Raw genomic sequence first — 22,695 nt, forward strand, 5'->3', positions numbered from 1 at the left:
CATAGTTATACAGAGAAAAGTCTAGTATCCTCCACACTCAAAAATAAATAAGCTAAAAAATATTGCAGAATACATTTATTTTTTAAAGTTAAATTTCTTTGTAACCAAAGAACATACAGATTTAATTAATATTTTTGTTCTGACATCATATTGGATAAAAATTATTCTTTGCTTTCTTTATACCAAATTCCATATAGTTTGGGGGTGGGTGAAATGGGTAAATGTAGTAAAAAGGTACAAATTTCCAAGTATAAAATAAATAAGTCCTGGGGATGTAATATATAGAATGGTGACTATGGTTAATAATTATTGCATATTTGAAAGTGGCTGAGAGTAGATCTTAAGTGTTCGCATCACAAGAAAAAAAATTGTAACTATGTATCATGATGAATGTTAACTAGACTGATTATGGTGACCATTTTGCGATATGTCCATATATTGAATCATGTTATATACCTGAAAGTAATCTAATGTTATATGTCAATTATATCTCAATTAAAAATATACTACTGGTATAGTATTTAGAAGTATCACATACCAAACACCAAAGCTCAATATTGTTATTTGAGTCTAGTTATTTCTAAATATTACACATTTCTATCATCTTGTTCCTGACCCCCACCCTTTATTGGCTAATTCTTCACCTCGTATTTTTTGTGACAAAAAAGGAATCATAGCTTAATTTCCTTGACTATTCCCTACTACCAAGCACAATATTTTATTTGCAAAGGAATTTAATAAATACTTGTTGATAGGAATGCACAATATAAAATATTACCTAGCTTAGAAGATACTAAGCATAGAAGCTTCAGAATACTAATATGACCAAAATTTCCGTAAATAACAAGAATGATTTTTTTCTATTTTTTTAATGTTTATTTATTTTAGACAGAGACAGAGCGCAAGCAGGGAAGGGGCAGAGAGAGAGGGAGACACAGAATCGGAAGCAGTCTCCAGGCTCTGAGCTGTCGGCACTGAGCCCGACATGGGGCTCAAACTCACGAACTGTGAGATCATGACCTGAGCTGAAGTCGGACGCTCAACCGACTGAGCCACCCAGGCACCCCACAAGAATGATTTTTAAGAACAGATTAAAAAGGTAAATCTAAAATATAACAAAAAACATATAATTTGTTCCACTATATAGAAAGGTAGAGCCATATATTGATTTAAAGTTGATTTATTTAGGGTGTCATGTGAAATTATATTTATAAAGAGTGTGAATGGGGGAAAAGGGAAGAGAAAAAAGGGGGGTGAGAGAGAGAAAGAGAGAGAAAGAGAGAGAGAGGGAGAGAATCCCAAGCAGGCTTCACGCCCTGTGCGGAGGCCAAATTGGGGCTCGATCCCATGACTCTGGGATCCTAACCTGAGCCAAAATCATGAGTCAGATGCTCAACCGATTGAGCCACCAGGCACCCCAAAATTCTATTTCCTTTTTTTAAAATGTCCATTTATTTTTGAGACAGAGAGTGCAAGCAGGGAGGGGCAAAGAGAGGGAAATAGAGGATCAGAAGCAGGCTCTGTGCTGACAGCAGACAGCCTGATGCAGGGCTCAAACTCATGAGCTGTGAGATCATGACCTCAGCCAGAGTCAGGCGCTTAACCAACTGAGCCACATAGGCGACCCTCTAATGGAATATTCAGTGCAATAAGAATTTATATGAAGTTAATAGTTTATTAACTTCTAAACCATACAATGGTGAGTACCTTAAAGAATTCAGGACACAGATGTGTATTAACTTTCTAAATTCAGGTAGTTCTGCAGGCGAACTGGTATTAGAAGTGAAAATATTCCATTTGGGAGCATATTGTTGGTCAGTAGTTGAGCCCTGATGGTTATTCTGCAAAGATGTAATAGTTCACATGGATCTTTGTATCTTGTTGAAGGAATGTAGTCCAGCCAGTTAGAAATAATTGGACGTCTTCCTAAACTTAGTTGTGTCTGAAGAAAGGAGAGATATTTTAATTTTGTAACATTAATCATTGGTTAGTTCAAATTATCAATATTTTTATTTTGTATTTAAATTCAGAAAATAGGGGCGCCTGGGTGGCTCAGTTGGTTAAACATCCAACTTCAGCTCAGGTCATGATCTGACCTGAGTCAGTTCGTGAGTTCGGGCCCCGTGTCGGCCTCTATACTGACAGCTCAGGGCCTGGAGCCTGCTTCTGATTCTGTGTCTCCTTCCCCTCAGCTACCTCCCTTGCTCACACTTTGTCTCTGTCTCAAAAATAAATAAAGATTAAAATAGAAATAGATTTTAAATTTATGTAACCCTTATATTTTTTCCTAAGCATTTTTCCAAAGTATTTTTATTCCCATTTTACTCTCACAATGATATATAAAGTTTAAATAATATGTCTAAGGGCACAAAACATAATTTCTTACAACTATGAATCTGTGTATGTTTTTCATTTTAGACAAATCACACACTTAAGTTTTATCAGCTTTTCCTTCCAGAGTAGTGTTGTCAACTTGGCTATACACTGAATTATCTAGGGGATTTTAAAATATACCAACACTGAGATTTTACTCCAGAAATATTGATTCAGTTCATCTAAGGTTGGGTACAAACAACAGAAATTCTAAAAGTCCCCTTAGGTGATTCTATTGTAGAATACTGCTAAACCATGAGAAGTCCTGATAGGAGGCTTAACGAAATGAAACGATACATTTTTAAGTTTTAGTTAGGATATCCCTTTTAAAGATTTACTTCTAGAAGTCAAATGCTAATGCGGTTGACTTAAGAGTAAAAGACATTGCTGTATTACAGAGAGATTTCTCCAATAGAACCTACACCCTACAGACTATATGGTACTTTTATTTAAAAGATATATAAGGGGCACCTCGGCGGCTCAGTCATTTGAGCGTCCAACTTCAGCTCAGGTCATGCTCTCACAGTTCTTGAGTTCAAGCCCCACGTCAGGCTCTGTGCTGACAGCTCAGAGCCTGGAGCCTGCTTCGGATTCTGTGTCTCCCTCCCTCTCTGCCCCTAACCCACTCACATTCTGTCTCTGTCTCTCTCAAAAATAAATAAACATTAAAAATAAATAAATAAAAGATATATGATATTTTATTATCTATTCAATAATCAGCTAATTAAAGAACGGTATATGCTTAGCACTGAGCTCTGTGCTTGGGATCATTGCTAAGGTATGCAAAATAGTCTCTGCTTATAAAACTGAGGGATAGATATTTTTTTAAAAAAATTTTAATGTTTATTTTTGAGAGAAAAAGCACACATGTGGGGGGGTGGGGAGGGACAGAGGCAGAGGCAGACAGAGAATCCAAAGCAGGCTCCACCTTGTCAGCACAAAACCAACATGGGGCTCAGACCCATGAACGGTGAGATCATGACCTGAGCCAACGTCAGATGCTCAGCCAACTGAGCCACTCAGACACCCCGAGGGACAGATATTTTCAGTTGCACAAATATTTTAAGCCTTTGTATTTTTATTTCTCAGCATGTGATTGTGAGAAAAAAATCTCTCATTTTAAAATATTCTTCAAAAGGGTCTATTAAATTTTTATTTTATTGTGTTAAGACATAGAAATCCTAATGAACACAGGTTGTTATGTAATTAAAATGTAATAATATGTACCTACTTAGTAACTACTAAAACTATAGATTTAACTTTTTAAATGATTTCATATTTAGAAGACAAAAATTGTAAAATAAAGGGCTAAAATTATTTCATATTTAGAAGACAAAATTATGAAATAAAGGACTAAGGTCTGAGATAATTTAGATTTTACCTATTTTTAATTTAAAAGCCTACACTCAATGATTAATCTTTCACTGGATATAGTTCATAGATTAGAAGTTAACTTCATTCTTGTCTCACAACTTAATCTTAAAATTGATCAATATTTGAGCCCACATGCAAAGAACAGTATTTTGCTTACCTCTATTTCCCTAATTGAAATGGCAGAAAGCACTCTGGAACATAGCTGTAAACATGTTTTGGCATCTTCCTGGATGTCTACTAATTCATGATCAACCATTATTCTCACTCTTGAAGGGTAGAGCAATATTGTTATCACAATGTTGATAGGGTTTTTTTCTCTTTCTAAGATTCCATATTGCAGGAGTATTTTTAAGATAGTAGATTGTCTTGTCTGAGCTACATAGAGTAAAGGTGTAATACCACTTAGTGGGCTTGGACAGTATACTGGTGTGAAAGTTCTGTGAATCAAACAAACAAAAACTTCATTGAATACAGAATTAAGAAACGTGGTAAACATTTTTTCTTAACAGTAATGGGAAAATAATAATATTATCTTAAGTATTAAATGTCTTAAATAACTTTTAATGTAACTTTACCCTTATATATGACTTAAAAATATATTTATTTATTTTGAGAGAGAGAGAATCCCAAGCAGGCTCTGCACTGACAGAGCTGTATCTCATGAGCCATTAAATGATCATGACCTGAGCCGAAATCAAGCTGGACCCTTAACCGACAGAACCACCCAGGCGCCCCTACCTTAATGTATGTCTTAACAAGGGTTTTTCACTCTATGAATCTAGACCAAACTGTAAATTAAAAAATGAGAAAATCCTTATTACACATTTAAACTTTGAACTTGTAAAAACAAACAAAAAAAGATTTAAATGTGTGGAAAGTGTTTACTTTTAGTAATAGCAATTTTGTTTCTCATTGGAGAAATCCATTGTTACTAGAACCAGTATTATAAAAGTCATGTAGCTCTGGAAAATTTAAAACATAAAAGGGAAAAAGGCTTTTTTAAAATTTCACTTTATTAAAACAACACAATTTTTTTGTTTGCTTTTCTTCTTGATCATATATCAGTCATGAATTGAGTTTGGAGATTAGATGAGAAAAGAGTAAGTGCAATTACCTTAATTCTATTTTTTTATTCACTTTATTTTGAGAGGGGGGCAGAGAGAGAGGGAGGGAGGGAGCGATGCAGAATCCCAAGCAGGCCCTGCACTGCATGGAGCCTGACTCAGGGCTTGAACCAACAAACTGTGAGATCATAATCTGAGCCGAAATCAACATTTTGAAGTCAGACATTTAACCAACTTAGCCACCTATGTATCCCCTATTTTTTTTTTTTTTTTTGCTTTAATAAAATTAGAGTTGGTAATTGCAGGTAGGTTGAAGCAATGAAAGTTTTATTTTATTTTTTTTCTAATTTGAGGTAGTCTTTGCAATTCTTTCAGTTAATGCACATTTATGTTTGCTAATCAATTGGTCTCTATATGTAGATAGGACATGGTATAACCAACTACAAGGGATTTTATATATTTGTTTAAAGTTTATTTGGAGAGTGTAAGTGCATGCTAGAGGGGGAGGGGCAGAGAAAGAGGGAGAGAGAGAATCACAAGCAGGCTCCCCAGTGTCAGTGCAGAGCCAGACTCGGGGTTTGATTTTATGAACCTCAAGATCATGATCTGAGTTGAAACTAAAAGTCAGGTGCTTAATGCACTGAGCCAGCCAGGCACCCCCACAGTGGATTTTATATTATCAAGCCTTGATTTGGCCAAATAAAAATAACTTACAGGACTAAAGCAATGGAAATTTCATTCATGATCTTTTGTCTCTGGAATTCTCTTGATTGGTCTAATAAAATACTAATATGTTTTGCAGAACAGCATATAAACTATAAATACTGGTTTTGGACAACTATGTAGAGCAAGGACAGCATTATTCAAAATGAGGAACTTTAAGATTGCATGTACTTAATAAGGGAGGCAACATGGTATAATGTGGTAGACAATGGAGATTTAAGGGTTCTAGATTTTAGGTTTTGATTCTCCTAACTAGCTCTATGGTGTTGGGTTAGTCCACCTCCCTGAGTCTTAGTTTTCTTATGCATTTATGTATTCATTTGTTCATGATTAATTTATTCAACACCTGATTTTCCAGAGTGTACTGAGTACTAGATATACAGAGATGAAAGTTACAGTCCTTCATATCAAGATGCTTATCATAGTCTAGTAAGGAAAATGGATAAATAATTCAATAATACAACACAAAATGATAATTGCTAGGATAGAAACATTCTTGTGTGCTATAAAAGCGCTGAAGGGGAGCGCTTTACCTGGAATAACAATTATTTATAGGTTATCCTGGAGCTAAGATTTGAAGGATTAGTGGGTATTTATCAATGAAAAGATTGGAAGGAATGTTTCATTTATAAGCATAAAGCAACACTGGAGGATTATCATACCTGAACTAACTGTATAAAATGAATGTTTTGTGTTTGATAAGTTCTCTGGTTGAAGTGTGTTTAGAAGTCCTAAATACCTCCCTTGTAGTAATTCCCAAGGAGCTCCAGGAGAACCATTTGAAAATCACTAGACCAACCAGTTCATCTCCAAAGCTTCACTGAGTCTTGAAATGCCAAGATTTTGTGATTTAAAAAAATAGTGTGGTGTAGTAGAGAGTAGTATATTAGAAATTAAAGAGTGGATGGGGCGTCTGGGTGGCTCAGTCGGTTGGGCGGCCGACTTCGGCTCAGGTCATGATCTCGCGGTCCGTGGGTTCGGGCCCCGCGTCGGGCTCTGTGCTGACGGTTTGGAGCCTGGAGCCTGGAGCCTGTTTCGGATTCTGTGTCTCCCTCTCTCTGACCCTCCCCCGTTCATGCTCTGTCTCTCTCTGTCTCAAAAGTAAATTAAAAAAAAAAAGTTAAAAAAAAAAAAGAGTGGGTTTTTGCTGTAACTCTGCCAGTGATACTGAATATATGCTTCTAAGTTCTGTATGTAAATGTGCACATGGGAATCATCTCCAGATCAGTATTGCCCTGGACATCTCATCTTTTTCACACATACTTCCAATATGTATCTCAATCGAACTCCTAAACTACTTCTCCTTCTGCATTCCCTACCTTGCTTATTGGTACTCACTTTCCCAAAACTATTGCATGCATCTTTTTCACATTGATTTGTATGCTCTTGCCCTCCCTTTTCAATTCTGGGACAAGTCTTGCTCATCGTATAAGACTCTAATAAACTCTTGTGAAGATTTCTTTGATGACCTAATCTTCCTCTTTATGTGACACTTTGTATATTCCTCCATTAAGCCCATATCATTTTGGACAAATTGTTTAATGTCTCTAATCTTTCATTTTCTCATCTTCAAAATAAATAGGTAAGCAAGATGAGCAAAAAAATTAAATCTTCACAAAGGCAACAATTTTTTGTCTGGTTAATCCACTATTATATCCCAAAATTCCTATAATCTTACCCTAGAGTAGACATTTAAATATTTATTAATTGATTTTTTACTATTATTCAGAAATATATATATATATATATATATATAATTAAATTTATTTGGTGGTTTCTGGATCTAACAAGACTTTTAGTGAGGCACAATTATTGCCATTTTTCAAAGACAATCTGAATTATTCATCTTGCTCTTTTTTTTAATCTTTTTTGATGAAGTATAATTGATATATAACATATTAGTTTCAGGTCTACAAAATATTCAATATTTGTATACATTGTGAAATGAATATCACAATAAGTCTAGTTACCATCTGTCCTCATGAAAAGTTATAAAAATTTTTTTCTTGTGATGAGAACTTTGAAGATCTACTCTCAGCAACCTTCAAACATGTGATAAAATATTATTGACTATAGTAATCATGTTATAAGTTACATTGTCATGAGTTATTTATTTTAAGCTGGAAGTTTATACTTCTTGACCCCCTTACCCATTACACCTACCCCTAACCCCTCTTCACTCTAGCAACCATCAACCTGTTCTGTGTCTATAAGTTTTGTTTGCATGTTTGATTTGTTTTTTAGATTCTGTATTTAAGTGAAATCATATGGTATTTGTCTTTCTCTAACTCATTTCACTTAGCATAATACCCTCAACGTCATTCCATGTTGTTGCAAATGACAAGATTTCATTCTTTTTTATGTCTGAGTCATATTTCAATGTGTGTGTGTGTATCACATCTTTTTTTTTTTAATTTTAGTTAATTAACATACAGTGGACTACTGGCCCCTTAGGAGTAGAATTCAGTAATTCGTCACTTACATACAGCATCCAGACAGCAAGTGTCCTCCTTAGTACCCATCACCCATCTAGCCCATCTCCCACCCACTTCCCTCTGTTAACCCATAGTTTGTTCTCTGTCATTAAGAATCTCTTGTGGTTTATTTCCCTCTCTTCTCTTCCCCCCAACTTCCCTTGTGTTCATCTGTTTTGTTTCTTAAATTCCACATATAAGTGAAATCATATGGTATTTATCTTTCTCTGATTTATTTCACTTAGCATAGCTAGCTCCATCCACATCATTGCAAATGGCAAGATTTCATTCTTTTTGATGGATGAGTAATATTCCATTATCTATCTATGTATCTATATTTTCTATATCTATGTATCTATATATCTGTATATCTATTTCTCATCTTCTTTATCCATTCATCAATTGATGGACATTTGGGCTCTCTCCATAGTTTGGCTATTGTTGATAATGCTGGTATAAACATTGGGGTGCATGTACCCTTCAGATCTGTATTTTTGTATCCTTTGGGTAAATACCTAATGGTACAATTGCTGGATCATAGGGTAGTTCTATTTTTAGTGTGCTTTTTGTTTGTTTGTTTGTTTGTTTTAAGTTTATTTATTTTTGAGAGAGAGAGAGAGACAGATGAGCAGGGGAGGGGCAGAGAGAGGGGAGAAAGAGAATTCCAAGAAGGATCCGCACTGTCATCATGGAGCGTGATATGGGGCTCATGACCTGAGCCAAATCAAGAATCAGATGCTCAACTGAGTCACCCAGGCACCCCTTTTTTTAGTTTTTTGGAGAGACCTCCATGCTATTCTCCAAAGTGTACCAGTTTGCATTTCTACCAACAGTGTAAGAGGGTTCCCCTTTCTCTGCATCCTCACCAACACCTGTTGTTTCTCGTGTTGTTAATTTTTGCCATTCTGAAATGTGTGAGATGCTATCTCATGGTTTTGATTTGTGTTTCCCTGATGATGAGTGATGTTTAGCATCTTTTCATGTGTCTGTTAGCCATCTGGATGTCTTCTTTGGAAAAGTATCTATTCATATACTAACCCATTTCTTAACTGGGTTATTTGGTTTTTGGGTGTTGAGTTGTAAGTTCTTTATAGATTTGGGATACTAAGCCTTTATCAGATAAGTTGTTTGCAAATATTTTCTCCCATTCCATAGGCTGCCTTTTAGTTTTGTTGATCGTTTCCTTCACTATGCAGAAGCTTTTTATCTTAATGAAGTCCCAGTAGCCCAATAGTTCATGTTTGCTTTTATTTTCCTTGCCTTTGGCAATGTGTCTAGGAAGAAGTTGCTGTGACCAAGGTCAAAGAGGTCACTGCCGGTGTTCTCTAGTATTTTGATGGTTTCTTGTCTCACATTTAGGTCTTTCATCCATTTTGAATTTATTTTTCTGTATTCATTACTTACATACAGCATCCAGTGCTGAAAGTGTTCCACTTTCATTGTTCTACATGTCAGTGTCCAGTTCTCCTAACACCATTTGTTGAAGAGACTCTTTTTCTTTTGTATGTTATTTCGTGCTTTGTTGAAGAGTAGGTGACTGTATAGTTGTGGGTCCATTTCTGGGTTTTCTATTATGTTCCATTGACCCACGTGTCTGTTTTTGTGCCAGTACCATACTCTCTTGATGACTACAGCTTTGTAATATAGCTTGAAATCTGGAATCCTGAAGCCTCCAGTTTTGTTTTTCTTTCTCGGGATTGCTTTGGCTTCAGGGTCTTTTGAATACATCTCCTTTATCCATTCATCCATCGATAGACATTATGTTGTTTCTATATGTTGGCTATTGTAAATAATGCTGTCATGAACAAAGGGGTGCATGTATCTTTTTGAATTTGGGTTTTTGTTTTTGTTTTGTTTTGTTTTTTCAGGTAAATACCCAGAAGTAGAATTGCTGGATCCTATGGCAGTTCTATTTTTAATTTTTTCAGGAACCTCCATATTGTTTTCCATAGTGGTTGCACCAATTTTCATTCCCACCAATACTGCATAAGAGGTTTCCTTTTCTTTATATCCTTGACAACACTTGTTAATTTTTGTCTTTTTGATAACAGCCATTCTGACAGGTGTGAAATGATATCTCATAGTTTTGATTTGCATTTCCCTGATTAGTGATGTTGAGCATCTTTTCATGTGCCTGTTAGTCATCTGTATATCTTTTGAAAAATGTTTCTTCAGATCCTTTGCCCATTTAACAATTTTTTTTAATGTTTATTATTATTTTTTTTAACTGGGGGAGAGAGAGAGAGAGAGAGAGAGTGCAAGCAGGGGAGGGGCTGGGGGGAGAGAAACACCGAATCCCAAGCAGACTCCAGGCTCTGAGCTGTCAGCACAGAGCCTGACCCAGGGCTTGAATGAGCTGTGAGATCATGACCTGAACTGAAGTCAGATACTTAACTGACTGAACCTCCCAGGTGCCCAATCCTTTACCTCTTTTTAATACAATTTTTAAAAATTGAGTTGAATGAGTTCTTTATATATTTTGGATAATAACCCCTTATCAGATATATCATTTGCAAGTATTTTTTCCTATTCAGTGGGTTACCTTTTGGTTTTATTGATGATTTGCTTCACTATGCAGAAGCTTTTTAGCTTACTTTTGCTTTTGTTGCTACTGTCTTTGGAGTCAGATTGTAAAAAATATTGCCAAGAATAATGTCAAGGAAATTATTGCCTGTGTTTTCTTCTAGGAGTTTTGTGGTTTCTGGTCTTACATTCAGGTTTTTAATCAATTTTGAGTTAATTTTTGTGTGTGGTGTAAGACAGTGGTCCAGTTTCATTCTTTTGTGTCTGACCAGTTTTCCCAACATCATTTATTGAAGAGACTATCATTTCCCATTATATAGTCTTGTCTCCTTTTTCATAAAATTAATTAACTATATATGCATGGGTTTATTTCTGGTCTCTCTCTTTTGTTCCATTGATGTATGTGTGTCTGTTTTTATGATAATGCCATACTGTTGTGATGTGATTATTATCTTTTTAATAATAGTTTGAAATCTGGGAGCATGATGCATCCAGTTTTTTTTTTTTCTTTTTCAAGGCCACTTTCACTATTCAAGATCTTTTCTGGTTCAATACAAATTTTAGAGTTGTTCTAATTCTGTGAAAAATGATATTCAAATTTTGATAGGGATCATATTGAATCTGTAGATTACCATATGAACATTTTGATAATATTGATTCTTCCAATCCATAAGCACAGAGTATCTTTCCACTTATTTGTATCTTCTTCAGTTTCTTTCATCAGTGTCTTATAGTTTTCAGAGTACAGATCTTTCACCATCTTGGTTAAATTTATTTCTAGGTATTTTATTCTTTTTGAAGCAGTTGTAAATGAGATTGTTTTCTTAATTTGTTTTGCTGATGGTTCATTGTCAGTATTTAAAACCGCAACAGATTTTTGTGTATTGATTTTATACATGGCAACTTTACTGAGTTTATTAGTTTTAACTACTTTGGTGGAATCTTTAGGGCTTTGTAAATGAAAATCATGTCATCTACATATGGTGACAGTTTTACTTTTTCCTTTCCAATTTGGATGTCTTTTAATTAATTAATTAATTAACTTACCTACCTACCCACCTACCTACCTAATTCTTCTGTCTACGATTTTTAATACTATGTTGACTAAAAGTGTTGAGAATGGGTATCCTTGTCTTGTTCCTTATCTTAAAGGAAAAGCTTTCAGCTTTTCAGCATTGAGTATGATGTTAGTTGTAGGTTTGTCATATACAGTCTTTATGATGTTGAGGTACCTTCTGTCTATACCCACTGTGTTGGGTTTTTTAAATCATAAATGGATGTTCAATTTTTCAAATGCTTTATCTTCATCTATTTAGATGATCATATAATTTTCATGCTTCATTTTGTTAATGAGATATTTTATGTTGATTGATTTGGAGGTATTGAACCATCTTTGCATCCCTGTAATAAATCCTACTTGATCATAATGTGTGATCCTTTTGATGTATTGCTGAATTTGTCTTGCTAATATTTTATTGAGGATTTTTGCATGTGTGTTCTTCAGAGATATTGGGCTGTTTTCTTTTATTATTTCTATTTCTATTATTTCAGTTTTTATATTTATTTTCAGTGTCTGTGTCTGGTTTTGCCATTAGGGTAGTTCCGGCCTTGTAAAATGAGTTTGGAAGTGTTCCCTCATTTTCAGTTTTTGGAAGGGTTTGAGAAGGATAGGTATCTAATCTTCTTTGAATATTTAGCAGAACTCAAGTAAAGCTGTCTGGTCCTGGACTTCTGTTTGTTGGGAGGTTTGTGATTATTGATTCAATCTGCATACTAGTATTTGGTTTATTCAGGCTTTCTATTTCTTTATGATTGATTCAGTCTTGGAAGACTGTTTCTAGGAATTTATCCATTTCTTTTAGGTTGTTGACTATTGATGTGTAATTGTTCATAATTGTCTCTTATGATCCTTTGTATTTCTTTGGTATCAGTTGTAATTTTTCTTTCATTTCTGACTTTTTTATTTGGACTCTTTCTTGATGAATCTGACTAAAGTTTTGTCAGTTTTGTTTATCTTTTCAGCAAACCAGTTCTTAGTTTCATTGATCTTTTTTTGTTTTATTTTTAGTTTTTATTTCATTTAATTTTTGCTCTGATATTATGTCCTTCTCATAGCTTTGAGCTTTGTTTTTCTTTTTCTAGTTCCTTTTGTTTTTTGTTGTTTTTTTTTAATTTTTTTTTAACGTTTATTTATTTATTTTTTTTTTTTTTTTTTCAACGTTTATTTATTTTTGGGACAGAGAGAGACAGAGCATGAACGGGGGAGGGGCAGAGAGAGAGGGAGACACAGAATCGGAAACAGGCTCCAGGCTCTGAGCCATCAGCCCAGAGCCCGACGCGGGGCTCGAACTCCCGGACCGCGAGATCGTGACCTGGCTGAAGTCGGACGCTTAACCGACTGCGCCACCCAGGCGCCCCTTAACGTTTATTTATTTTTGAGACAGAGAGAGACAGAGCATGAATGGGGGAGGGTCAGAGAGAGGGAGACACAGAATCCGAAACAGGCTCCAGGCTCTGAGCTGTCAGCACAGAGCCCGACGTGGGGCTCGAACTCACAGACCGCAAGATCATGACCTGAGCTGAAGTCGGCCACTTAACCGACTGAGCCACCCAGGCACCCCTTCTAGTTCCTTTTGGTGTAAAGTTAGTTTATTTGAGATTTGTCTTGTTTTTTGTTTTTGTTTTTGGTTTTTTTTGAAGTAGGCCTGTATCACTATAATCTTCCCAATTCGAACTGCTTTTGCTGCATTTCATTGATTTTGGTAAGTTGTATTTCTATTTTCATTTATCTCAAGGTGTTTAAAAAATTCTTTTAATGTTTATTTGTTTTTGAGAGAGAGAGAAAGCATGAGCAGTGGAGGGACAGAGAGAGACTCCAGGCAGGCTCCAGGCTCTGTGCTGCTAGCACAGAGCCCTACACGGGGCTAGAACTCCTGAGCCATGAAATTGTGACCTGAGCTGAAGTCAGACGCTTAACCAACTGAGCCACCCAAGCGCCCTTCTCAAGGTATTTTTTGATTTCTCCTTTCATTTCTTTGTTGACACATTGGTTGTTCAGCAGCATTTTTTTTAAGTTTTATTTGAAAGAGAGCTCATGAGCATGGCGGAGGGGCAGAGAGAGAGGTAGAGAGAATCCCAAGCAGGCTCTGCACTTGTAGCACAGAACCTGATGTGGGGCCTGAAAGGTGAGATCATGAAAGGTGATATCATGACCTGAGCTGAAGTCAGACAATTAACCAACTGAGCCCCCCTGGCACTCCAGTAGTACATTTTCAAATCTCCACATATTTGTGATTTTTCCAATGTTCTTCTTATAATTTATTTATAGTGTCATATCATTGTAGTTGGAAAAGATGCTTGATATGATTTCAATCTTCTTGGATTTATTGTGATTTGTTTTGTGACCTAACATAATCTATCCTGGAGAATATTCCATGTGTACTTGGGAAGAATGTATATTTTCTTGCTTTTGTATGCAGTGTTCTGTGTTTGTGTGTGTGTGTGTGTGTGTGTGTGTGTGTGTGTGTGTAGTCCATATGGTGTAATGTGTCACTTAAGGTTGATGTTTTCTTATTGATTTTGTGTCTGAATGGTCAATCAATTGATGTAAATAGGGTCCCTTTCTATTGTTTTACTGCTGTCAATTTTTTATATATGTTTTATGTTTAGATCTTCTATGTTGAGTGCATAAATATTTACAAATGTTAGATCTTCTTTTTGGATTAGCCCCTTTATTTTTATTTAATGCCCATTTTTGTCTGTTTTAAAGCCTATTTTATCTGATATAAGTACAGCTACCCTAACTTTTTTGTGGGGGAGGGTTTCCATTTGCATGAAACATTTTATTCCATCCCTTACTTTCAGTCTGTGTGTGTCCTTATACATGAAATGAGTTTCTTGTAGACAGTAAGGTAGAGGGATAGTGCAAAGATGGTTGGTACCTATTTGTGCTGGCACTAGCAAAGTAGATGGTGAATGCTGAAAAGATGCCCGCTGGTACCTTTGCTCTTGGAGAGTCTCAACAGGTTTCTGCCCCTCTGGCAGATAACTTAAGGTTAGCAAATGAATCTCCTTCACATATGCTCTAGGCATTTTTCAATCTGCAACTTTTGTACTTGGTCCCAAAGTGAATGAGTCTGCTTGTGAGTCTGCTAAGAGTGGAATCTCCATTCCCTACAGCCCTATTTCTTCTGGACATAAATCCTGCTGGTTTCAAAGCCAGATATGTTGGGAGTTCATCTCTCCAATGCAAGTCTCAAGGGTTGGAGTGTCTGATGTGGGGCACAAACCCCTTTCTCTTTGCAGAGAAGCTGTGTTATTTGTGAGATCCCCCTTGACTCTTCCAGTCTGTAAGTCAATGTGTTGGGGGTGGGGTTTTGGTAAGACGATGTCTCTGCTTCTTTTACCCATCTAAATGTGGCCTGTTAATCTTTCGTTGTGGAGGATCTGTTCGGCTAAGTTTTGGGGTTTTTTTTCGTTTTTTGTTTTCAGGGGGAATTGTTGCATATGTAGCTGTAGATTATGTTGTATCCACTGGAGGAGATGAGTTTAGGATTCTCCTACACTGTCATCTTGAACCACCTCTGATCTTGCTCACTCTTAAGATATTTGACTAAGAATCTTGTAAGTATAGGAATTCAGGGGATTTACAGGACAAAGATAGCATAAGTGGTCCTGGTTAAGATTTAGAGATATTAGTTGATTTTAAGTCATTAAGATTGATACTACCTTTAGAAGATATTTTAGACCACAAATGTTGAAAACATAACTAAAACTCAAATAGGTTTAAAATGAGATTTAAAAGTCTAATCTGTACCCAAATGACATGATTAATCCTCATGTTTAAAGAACATGTTACTATAAACCAAAATTTGCTTAATCTGTACTGACAGTTAATTATGGCAATACTTATATGGATGGAGTAAGGCGAGCACAGCAAGAATTAGTTTTTAAATGTGAAGTTAATGAACTGAACCCTCTGTGTCTGAAAACCTGTCATATATGCTTATTAAATGGGGCATAATATTTCCATATAGACATGCAGAGAATGATTCAGTTTTGTAGCTATACTAATTATTTCTACTTTTTCCTACTCCTTCTCCTTTAGTTTTTAGCCACTAAATTTAAGAGATGCTTCTCTATAATAATTTTATTTCTGATATTTAGCACAGTTGACTTTCTTGGAGCCACGTTTTGTCCTAACTTAGTAAGGCTGTTTTCACCAAGCTATCCACCTGCCTCTTTGGCTATTCCTTGTCAATAATCTTTTACTGGTTCCTCTTTCTTTCCACTTAACATAAGTAAAGAAGATATGGCCTTTTGACTAATTCATTTGATTTATGTTCTTAGGCAATTTCATCCATGACCATAACTTTAATTACTGTCTATTAACTTATTCAGCAAATATTTATTGAATGCATATTGTATGCCAAATACTGTTTTAGGTGCTTGGGATATGTGAATGAAAATAATAAAGATGCCTACTTTCCTGCTTGTATTGTAGTGAGACAAAACAGACAATACAGAATAGACATCGCAGAAAAGCAAATTTTATAATATGTTAGAAGACTTGATAAGAAAAAAAGTAGAGCAGTGTAGGAAGTGTGAAAGTGCTGGAGGGTGTACTGAGGGTATTTTCCAATTTTAAAATAGGATGATAGGAGAGGGAATTACTGAGAGATGACATTTGGATGAAGAATAAGGAGATCAAGAAATTGACCACTTGGATATTTAAGGACCCTAAGGCAGGTGAGTGTTCCTGGAGTGGTGAGGGAAGAGTAAGGGAGCCAGTGTAGCTGAAAGAGTGACAAGGCTGAGGAGTAGTAGGAAACAAGAACAGAGATAATGGGATGCCACATCATGTAGAGCCTTGTAGATCACTGAAAGGACTTCATCTTTTACTCTAAGTGGAATGGAGGAGCCATTAGAGATTTTGAGTAGAAAAGCAATGTGATCTTATATTTGTTGAGAATTTATTCTGAGGAGGAAAATTATTTATATGAGGAGGAAATTTATATGAGGAGGAAAATTACTTGGTGCCAGCCAATAACAGTAGAAATAGTCAGATTCTGTATACTGTTTGAAGGTAGAACCAACAGATATCCTGACATACAAGATGTGGAATGTAAAAGAAAGAGACTCAAGTATGACACTATCTAATCACCTACTGCTTATCTGTACCTGGATATCTCTTAGGTAATGCAAACTCCTATGTACCAACCTGGCTTTTTAGATCCTTTGCAATAATCTTGATAGGTTTGTGGTATGACCATTATGGTAGACTGAATAATGCCTCTCAAAATGGCAAAATGGATTTTGCAGATGTAATTAAGATAAGGATCTTGAGGGGTGCTAGGGTGGCTCAGTTGGTTAAGCCTCCAACTCTTGATTTCAGCTCAGGTCATAATCTAATAGTCTGCGAGACTGAGCCCTGCATTGGGCTCTGCATTGAGAGTAGAGCCTGCTTGGAATTCATTCATTCTCTCTCTCTCTCTCTCTCTCTCTCTGCCCCTCCGCCCATCAAAATAAATAAATAAACATTAAAAAAAAAGATGGGAGATAATGCAGGTGGACCCAATGAAATCACAAGGGTCCTTACAAGAAGTGTCAGAGAACAGTAGAAGCAGAGCCAGTGAAGGAGTTATGACTCTACAGTGCTGACTTTGAAGATGGAGGAAGAGGCCATGAACCAAGGAATTCAGGCAGCCTCTAGAAGCTCGGTAGGGAACAGATTCTCCTGAAGAGCCACTAGAAAGATTTTAGTCCAGTAACCTCATTTTGGGCTTCTGACCTCCAGAACTATAAAAGAATACATTTGTATCATCTTAAGCCACTGCGTTTGTAGCAATTTTATTACAACAGTAAGAGGAAACTAATACAAACATCAACCAGTCTTAAAATTTAGAAATCTGAAATTAACACTTCTCTCTTTTTGATGCTTCTTTTCTAATTACAATGTTTTGTTATTCAACTTAAATTATTAAGTTGAATTATTTCTTCTTTCCCCTACTGCTATTTAGTTAAACTTCTTATTATGTTTTACCTGGACTGTTATGGTATCAAAGCATAGCCAGGAGTTGGAGAAGATGGTGGCAGAGCAGAATTAGTTCTTTTCCCCAAACTATTATATACACATGTAAGCTAAGTTAGCATGGGGTGCCCATTATGCAAATTCAGTTTCAAGCAACTTCTCTAACCATCTACACCTTTTTGATAAGATTACTTTCCCCAACCGTTTTTATATAGAAGGTCTGGAACTGTCATTGTGCCGGAGTATTTGAGCAGCCTTCTGACTGGTCTCCTTGCCTCTAGCCCCTTCCTACAGTCTAGTCTTCAAATGGGAGCTGATGAATCTTTTCATACTACAAGTCTGACCTTCACTAGTTAGGCATCACTCATGGTGTAAATTTCAAATTCCTTAGTATGGCCTACAAAATCCTGCAAGCTTTCACTTCTAGGCTTCATATCCTGCTACTACCTGATTTCCTATCTCACTTTCTAGCAATTGTCCATAATCACTGGATGCAACATGTTGTTTGTGTCTCCTTTGGTTTTAGTCATCCTGCCTCTGCCTAGATTACAATTCTTCAAGGGAAAAGAACAGAAGATTCCCTTTCATTTTTTAAAAACCAATTTAAGATATCCTATCTTCTAGATAGTCTTGTATCTACTCCTCCACAGTAGTGTTTAACAACTCGTTTCTCTGTTCTCTCCACCTGCACATGCTTTTGTGTTTGCATTTATGGTATAATTACAATATTTATTGTTCACTTACTAGTCTGTGAGCTCTCCAAAATCAGGATATATGGCTATTTTATTTTAGTATTCCCATCAAATAACACAGTGCTTGGCACTTAGAAAATTCTTAATAAATGATTATTGTTATTTTAACTGAATGACATCATCTCTCTTTAATCACTTGTAGACTGTCATACAGTGGCATTTAGATTAATATTGCAGGTTTGTTGTAAAAATGAACAAACTTAAGTTCCTTTCCCTCATTCTATCTCCTCCCCTTCAAGGACTTATTCAGACACTTCCTTATTATAATAAGAAAATTATCATATTGGAGTGTATGCAGAGGAGGGTGACCAAAAAATGATGCTGCTTTAGGAATAAAGAACAACAGATAATAGGAAACTTAAGATATTCATTTTGGGGACATATTAGCTGTGTTCAAATATCTGAGAGATCTTCATGTAGGAGAGAAATAGACTTTGTTCTCTATAGTTCTGGGGGCAGAACTGGAGAAATGGAGACAGATTGCAATGCACTATGAGGAAGAAATATCTAATAACGTTGCATAAAAAGTTCACTTTGTCATTCAACAAAATCTTGATTGAGCACTTTCTGTGTATGTACATAGTTCTTGGCATTGAGGATTCAATGTTGAGGAAGTAGTTGAGATTTTTTCCTCTCATGGAGCTTACTTTTTTTTTTTAATTTTTTAATGTTTACTTATTTTTGAGAGAGAAAGAGACAGAATGTGAGTGGAGGAGGGGCAGAGGGAGAGGGAGACACAGAATCTGAAGCAGGCTTCAGGCTCTGAGCTGTCAGCACAGAGCCCAATGCAGGGCTCAAACCCGTAAATCATGAGATCATGGACCTAAGCCAAACGCTTAACTGACTGAGCCACCCAGGCACCCTTCATGGAGCTTACTTTTAATGACAGTGGACAGTGAACAAATCAGTTGGCGGGGGGGACCAGCAGCAGCAAATGAGCATATAGTGATCGATGTTGTGTAGAGAATTAAATAGTGTTATGATATTTGAATGAGTGGCTTCTTTAGAAGGTGTGACCACCTGTCTGAAGAGATGACATTTATACTGTGTTCCAGCTGATAAAAAGGAACTAACCATTGGAAGAACTGAGTGAAGAAATTTCCAGGCAGAGGGAACACTGTTTTTTTTTTTCAATTTTAGTTTTTTAAATTTGAGCATAATTGACATACAATGTTACATTAGTTTCACGTGTACATCACAGTAACTCAACAAGTTTATGCATTTTATGCTATGCTCACCACAAATGTAGCTACCATCTATCACCATACAATGCTATTACAGTATAATTAACTATATTCTATATGTTGTGCCTTTTATTCCTGCGACTTACTCATTCCATAACTGGAAGCTTGTATCTCCCAGTCCCCTTCACCCATATGACCCATCCCTCTATGCCCTTCCCTCTGGCAACCATCAGTTTGTTCCCTGTATTTATGGGTATTTTTCTGTTTTTCTTTATTCATTTGTTTTGCTAATTAGATTCCACATATGAGTGAAATCATATGATATTTGTCTTTCTCAGTCTGACTTCTTTCACTTGGAGGTAAACAGTTACTACAGGGCCTTCAGACAGGAATGAAATTGAAGATATTCAAGAAACAAAAGGGTCTGTATGGCTGGATATAGTGCTCAAGGGGGAAGAATGACATGAGATTGGATTTGGTTGATATAGTGAGAGGTCAGATCATGTAGGGCTTTTAAACAATGGGTATTGAGTTTGAATTTTATTCCACTTGTAGTGGGAAAGTTTTGGAAGATTTTAAGCACAAGTGGTATGACATATTTCAGTTTTTATAAGGTTTCCACAGGGTTCTGAGTCAAGAATAGATTACAGAGTTTGAGAGGGAAGAGTGGAAGCTGAAAGACTCGAGCAGTCTATAGCGGTTGCCTAGGCAAGAGGTGAATATGGCTTCACCTAGGTTAGAAATGGAGGAAATGAAAAGATGTTTAGCTAAGAGGGATATGTTTTGGAGACAGAGTCAAAAGTACTTGCTGATGTGTTGGTGAAAGAAGAAGAACCAAGAATAAATCCTGAATTTCTAACTTGAGCAACAGGATAGAACAATAGGGGCCATTAATCAAGTGGGGAATTCAGGAGAAGGAGCAGGTTGACAAGGGGAGAATGAGTTAGATCAATGTTCTGTTTTATTTCTGTTAAGTTTGAGGTGACTTGTGGAGATGTTGAATAGACAAATTCATATAGAAGGAGTCTGGAGCTCAGAGGAGAGGTCAGGGGTGAAGATAAAGACTGAAGAGTCATTCATATATATATATATATATATATATATATATATATATATACACATATATATATATATACATAGTATTTAAGTCCTGGGGCTGGGTAAAATCTTTGAGGGAAAGGGTATACCTGGAAAAAAGAAGGGGCCCTGGGCAAAGGGATGGTTTACCTCATGAAATAGTTAACTCACTACTACTAGAGTTGTTCAAGCAGAGATCATATGAGCATCACCCAGGGATGTTTGATATAGAGTTGCTGCCCAGGGTGAAGGTTTGCTAATGAATTCTTAGATCCCATCTGAATCTGAAATTCGATGATACTGAAAGATCCAGATGATGTCATGGTACATAGAATTGGCCAGTAATGTGTTTCACCTTGTGGATGCATCTAAGTTAGAATTTCTTGATTTTAAAACTGTCACTTAAGACACTTGTTAATGGCACTGTATCATATCCCACTGTGTGTGTTTCTTTCATTATCCTTCCTCCCCTTTTGCCTTCTATTTAAAACACTTTGAAGTTTTTCTTCTCTTCTTCTGTTTTACTCTATTTTTCTTTCCCATGAGCCTACCAGGGATATACATAGGCATTACTTGGCCCAGCTAGGGACACTCAGTTTTAGAAGCTGCTGATCTTTGCTATAGCTAAATATAATGGTCCTTAAAGCAATCAAAAAATATTGTTTGGGGATTTTATTTATTGATATTCCAGACTGCAGCTATCAGATTATGTACTTGGGTGATCATTAAGGAAAGCAATCTAGTGATTCTCCAATACCATAGTGATACCCAATCAAGAGAACACCTCTGCTTCAGGCAGAATCTAAATTGGTTGAGTCTTTAACTGATCTTATCTGTCTTGTTTTTCACTGCATTCATACTCTATTCATTGTGCCTAGCTAGTAGAATGCCTTATGCATAGTAAGGTGGTAGATAAATAATTTATTGAATGAATGAACAAATGCGCATTTGTTCTAATCAAACTAGTACCAAAAACTGAAGAGTATATTGGAGTTAGTACAAACTGAGTAACTTTAAAATACATATTATGGGCTTTACAAAGAGGTCACATTGAATATTATATTCTATAAGATCCTCGTTCATTAGCTAGATTGACATGTTCAGACTATGAAAATTTGGTTCTCCGACAGACTTAATCAAGTATTTAACTTGCTTTGTGCTCAATTCTGGAGAATTTGGAGTCAAATTTATCAATGCTTAACATATGAATAGGGAATTATTATGTTATTAACTATTACAGAGTGAATGTGTGTGTGTATTCTGAATTATACTTTGAAAGTCATTTTTTATATGTACTAGATAGATACGCATTATCGGTATTCTCAAGAAGAGATCACAGTATTACCCCAAACAATGTCTTTGTTTAGTTAGAGAAATCTAAGTTGTCTAACATGCCATTACCTTGAGCACTAGCATGTATACTTTATAGAGCAGAACCACTAGCAATTTATTGGTACATAGTAATGTACATATAGGGGAACATTTATTGAACAAATAATGAGGAGTGTACAAATGGATGAGCAATCAAGTTAGGATTCCTTATCCTTATAGCCACCAGGCATATTTATTTGAGAAAAAAAAAGAAGTAATATAATCTCCCAAAGAGAAATTTTGTCCTTTTATGGTAAAAACATGAGATTATTACCTCCATATCAGTGCCAGGTTACAACTTCTATCTTGAACATAGTTCTTTGTTTTCTTGAGAAGCAATTCCACAAAGTCAGGATTACCCTTCCTCGCAAAAACCCAGTAAAGAATAGTATTCACACATATTTCAGTAAATTCAAGATTAAAATTCAGTTCAAAACGGTATCCTGATTTTTCCACAAATGCAATATAGTCTGAGAGTAGTATGTCAAACCCATCCAAGTCGACATACCTCAGAATTTTTGCCAGGGTTCTGTAAATCCTAGGTTCGTAACAGTGATATCCCCACTGACCCAAAAACTGCAAGGATGGTCTTTTAACAATTTTGTCAATGAGATTGCAGAATATATTGCTTCTTGGACAAGAAGTCTTGTGACATAATTTGAAAGATTTACTCATTGCTATTTAAGGCAACAGTATAGAAATCAAATCACAGGAGGTCATACTGTAATCCTTCAGTTACATATTTTGATA

The 22,695-nt window shown here is 36.0% G+C and overlaps 1 protein-coding gene across 1 annotated transcript; it reads right to left on the bottom strand.

Moving 5' to 3' along the window:
- Positions 1–1,735: 1,735 nt before the first annotated feature.
- Positions 1,736–22,620, bottom strand: ASB17 (ankyrin repeat and SOCS box containing 17). The gene is made up of 3 exons (XM_030327370.1): positions 22,220–22,620; positions 3,905–4,184; positions 1,736–1,942 (listed from the first exon to the last, which is right to left on the bottom strand). The coding sequence occupies exons 1-3, from the start codon at positions 22,618–22,620 to the stop codon at positions 1,736–1,738; spliced, it is 888 nt and encodes a 295-aa protein (XP_030183230.1).
- Between the last annotated feature and the right edge of the window lie 75 nt (positions 22,621–22,695).

This window comes from Lynx canadensis, chromosome C1 (genome assembly GCF_007474595.2).
Source record: "Lynx canadensis isolate LIC74 chromosome C1, mLynCan4.pri.v2, whole genome shotgun sequence".
NCBI classification, from domain to species: Eukaryota; Metazoa; Chordata; class Mammalia; order Carnivora; family Felidae; genus Lynx; species Lynx canadensis.

Bases quoted from the DNA above. Each gene is read 5' to 3' on its own strand.
- ASB17 (XM_030327370.1), bottom strand. From the start codon at position 22,620: ATGAGTAAATCTTTCAAATTATGTCACAAGACTTCTTGTCCAAGAAGC. The intron at 4,185-22,219 runs GTAATAATCTCA...TTTGATTCACAG, and splicing joins AACCTGGCACTGATATGGAG to AACTTTCACACCAGTATACT. The intron at 1,943-3,904 runs GTAAGCAAAATA...TCCTTTCTTCAG, and splicing joins TTTCAATTAGGGAAATAGAG to ACACAACTAAGTTTAGGAAG.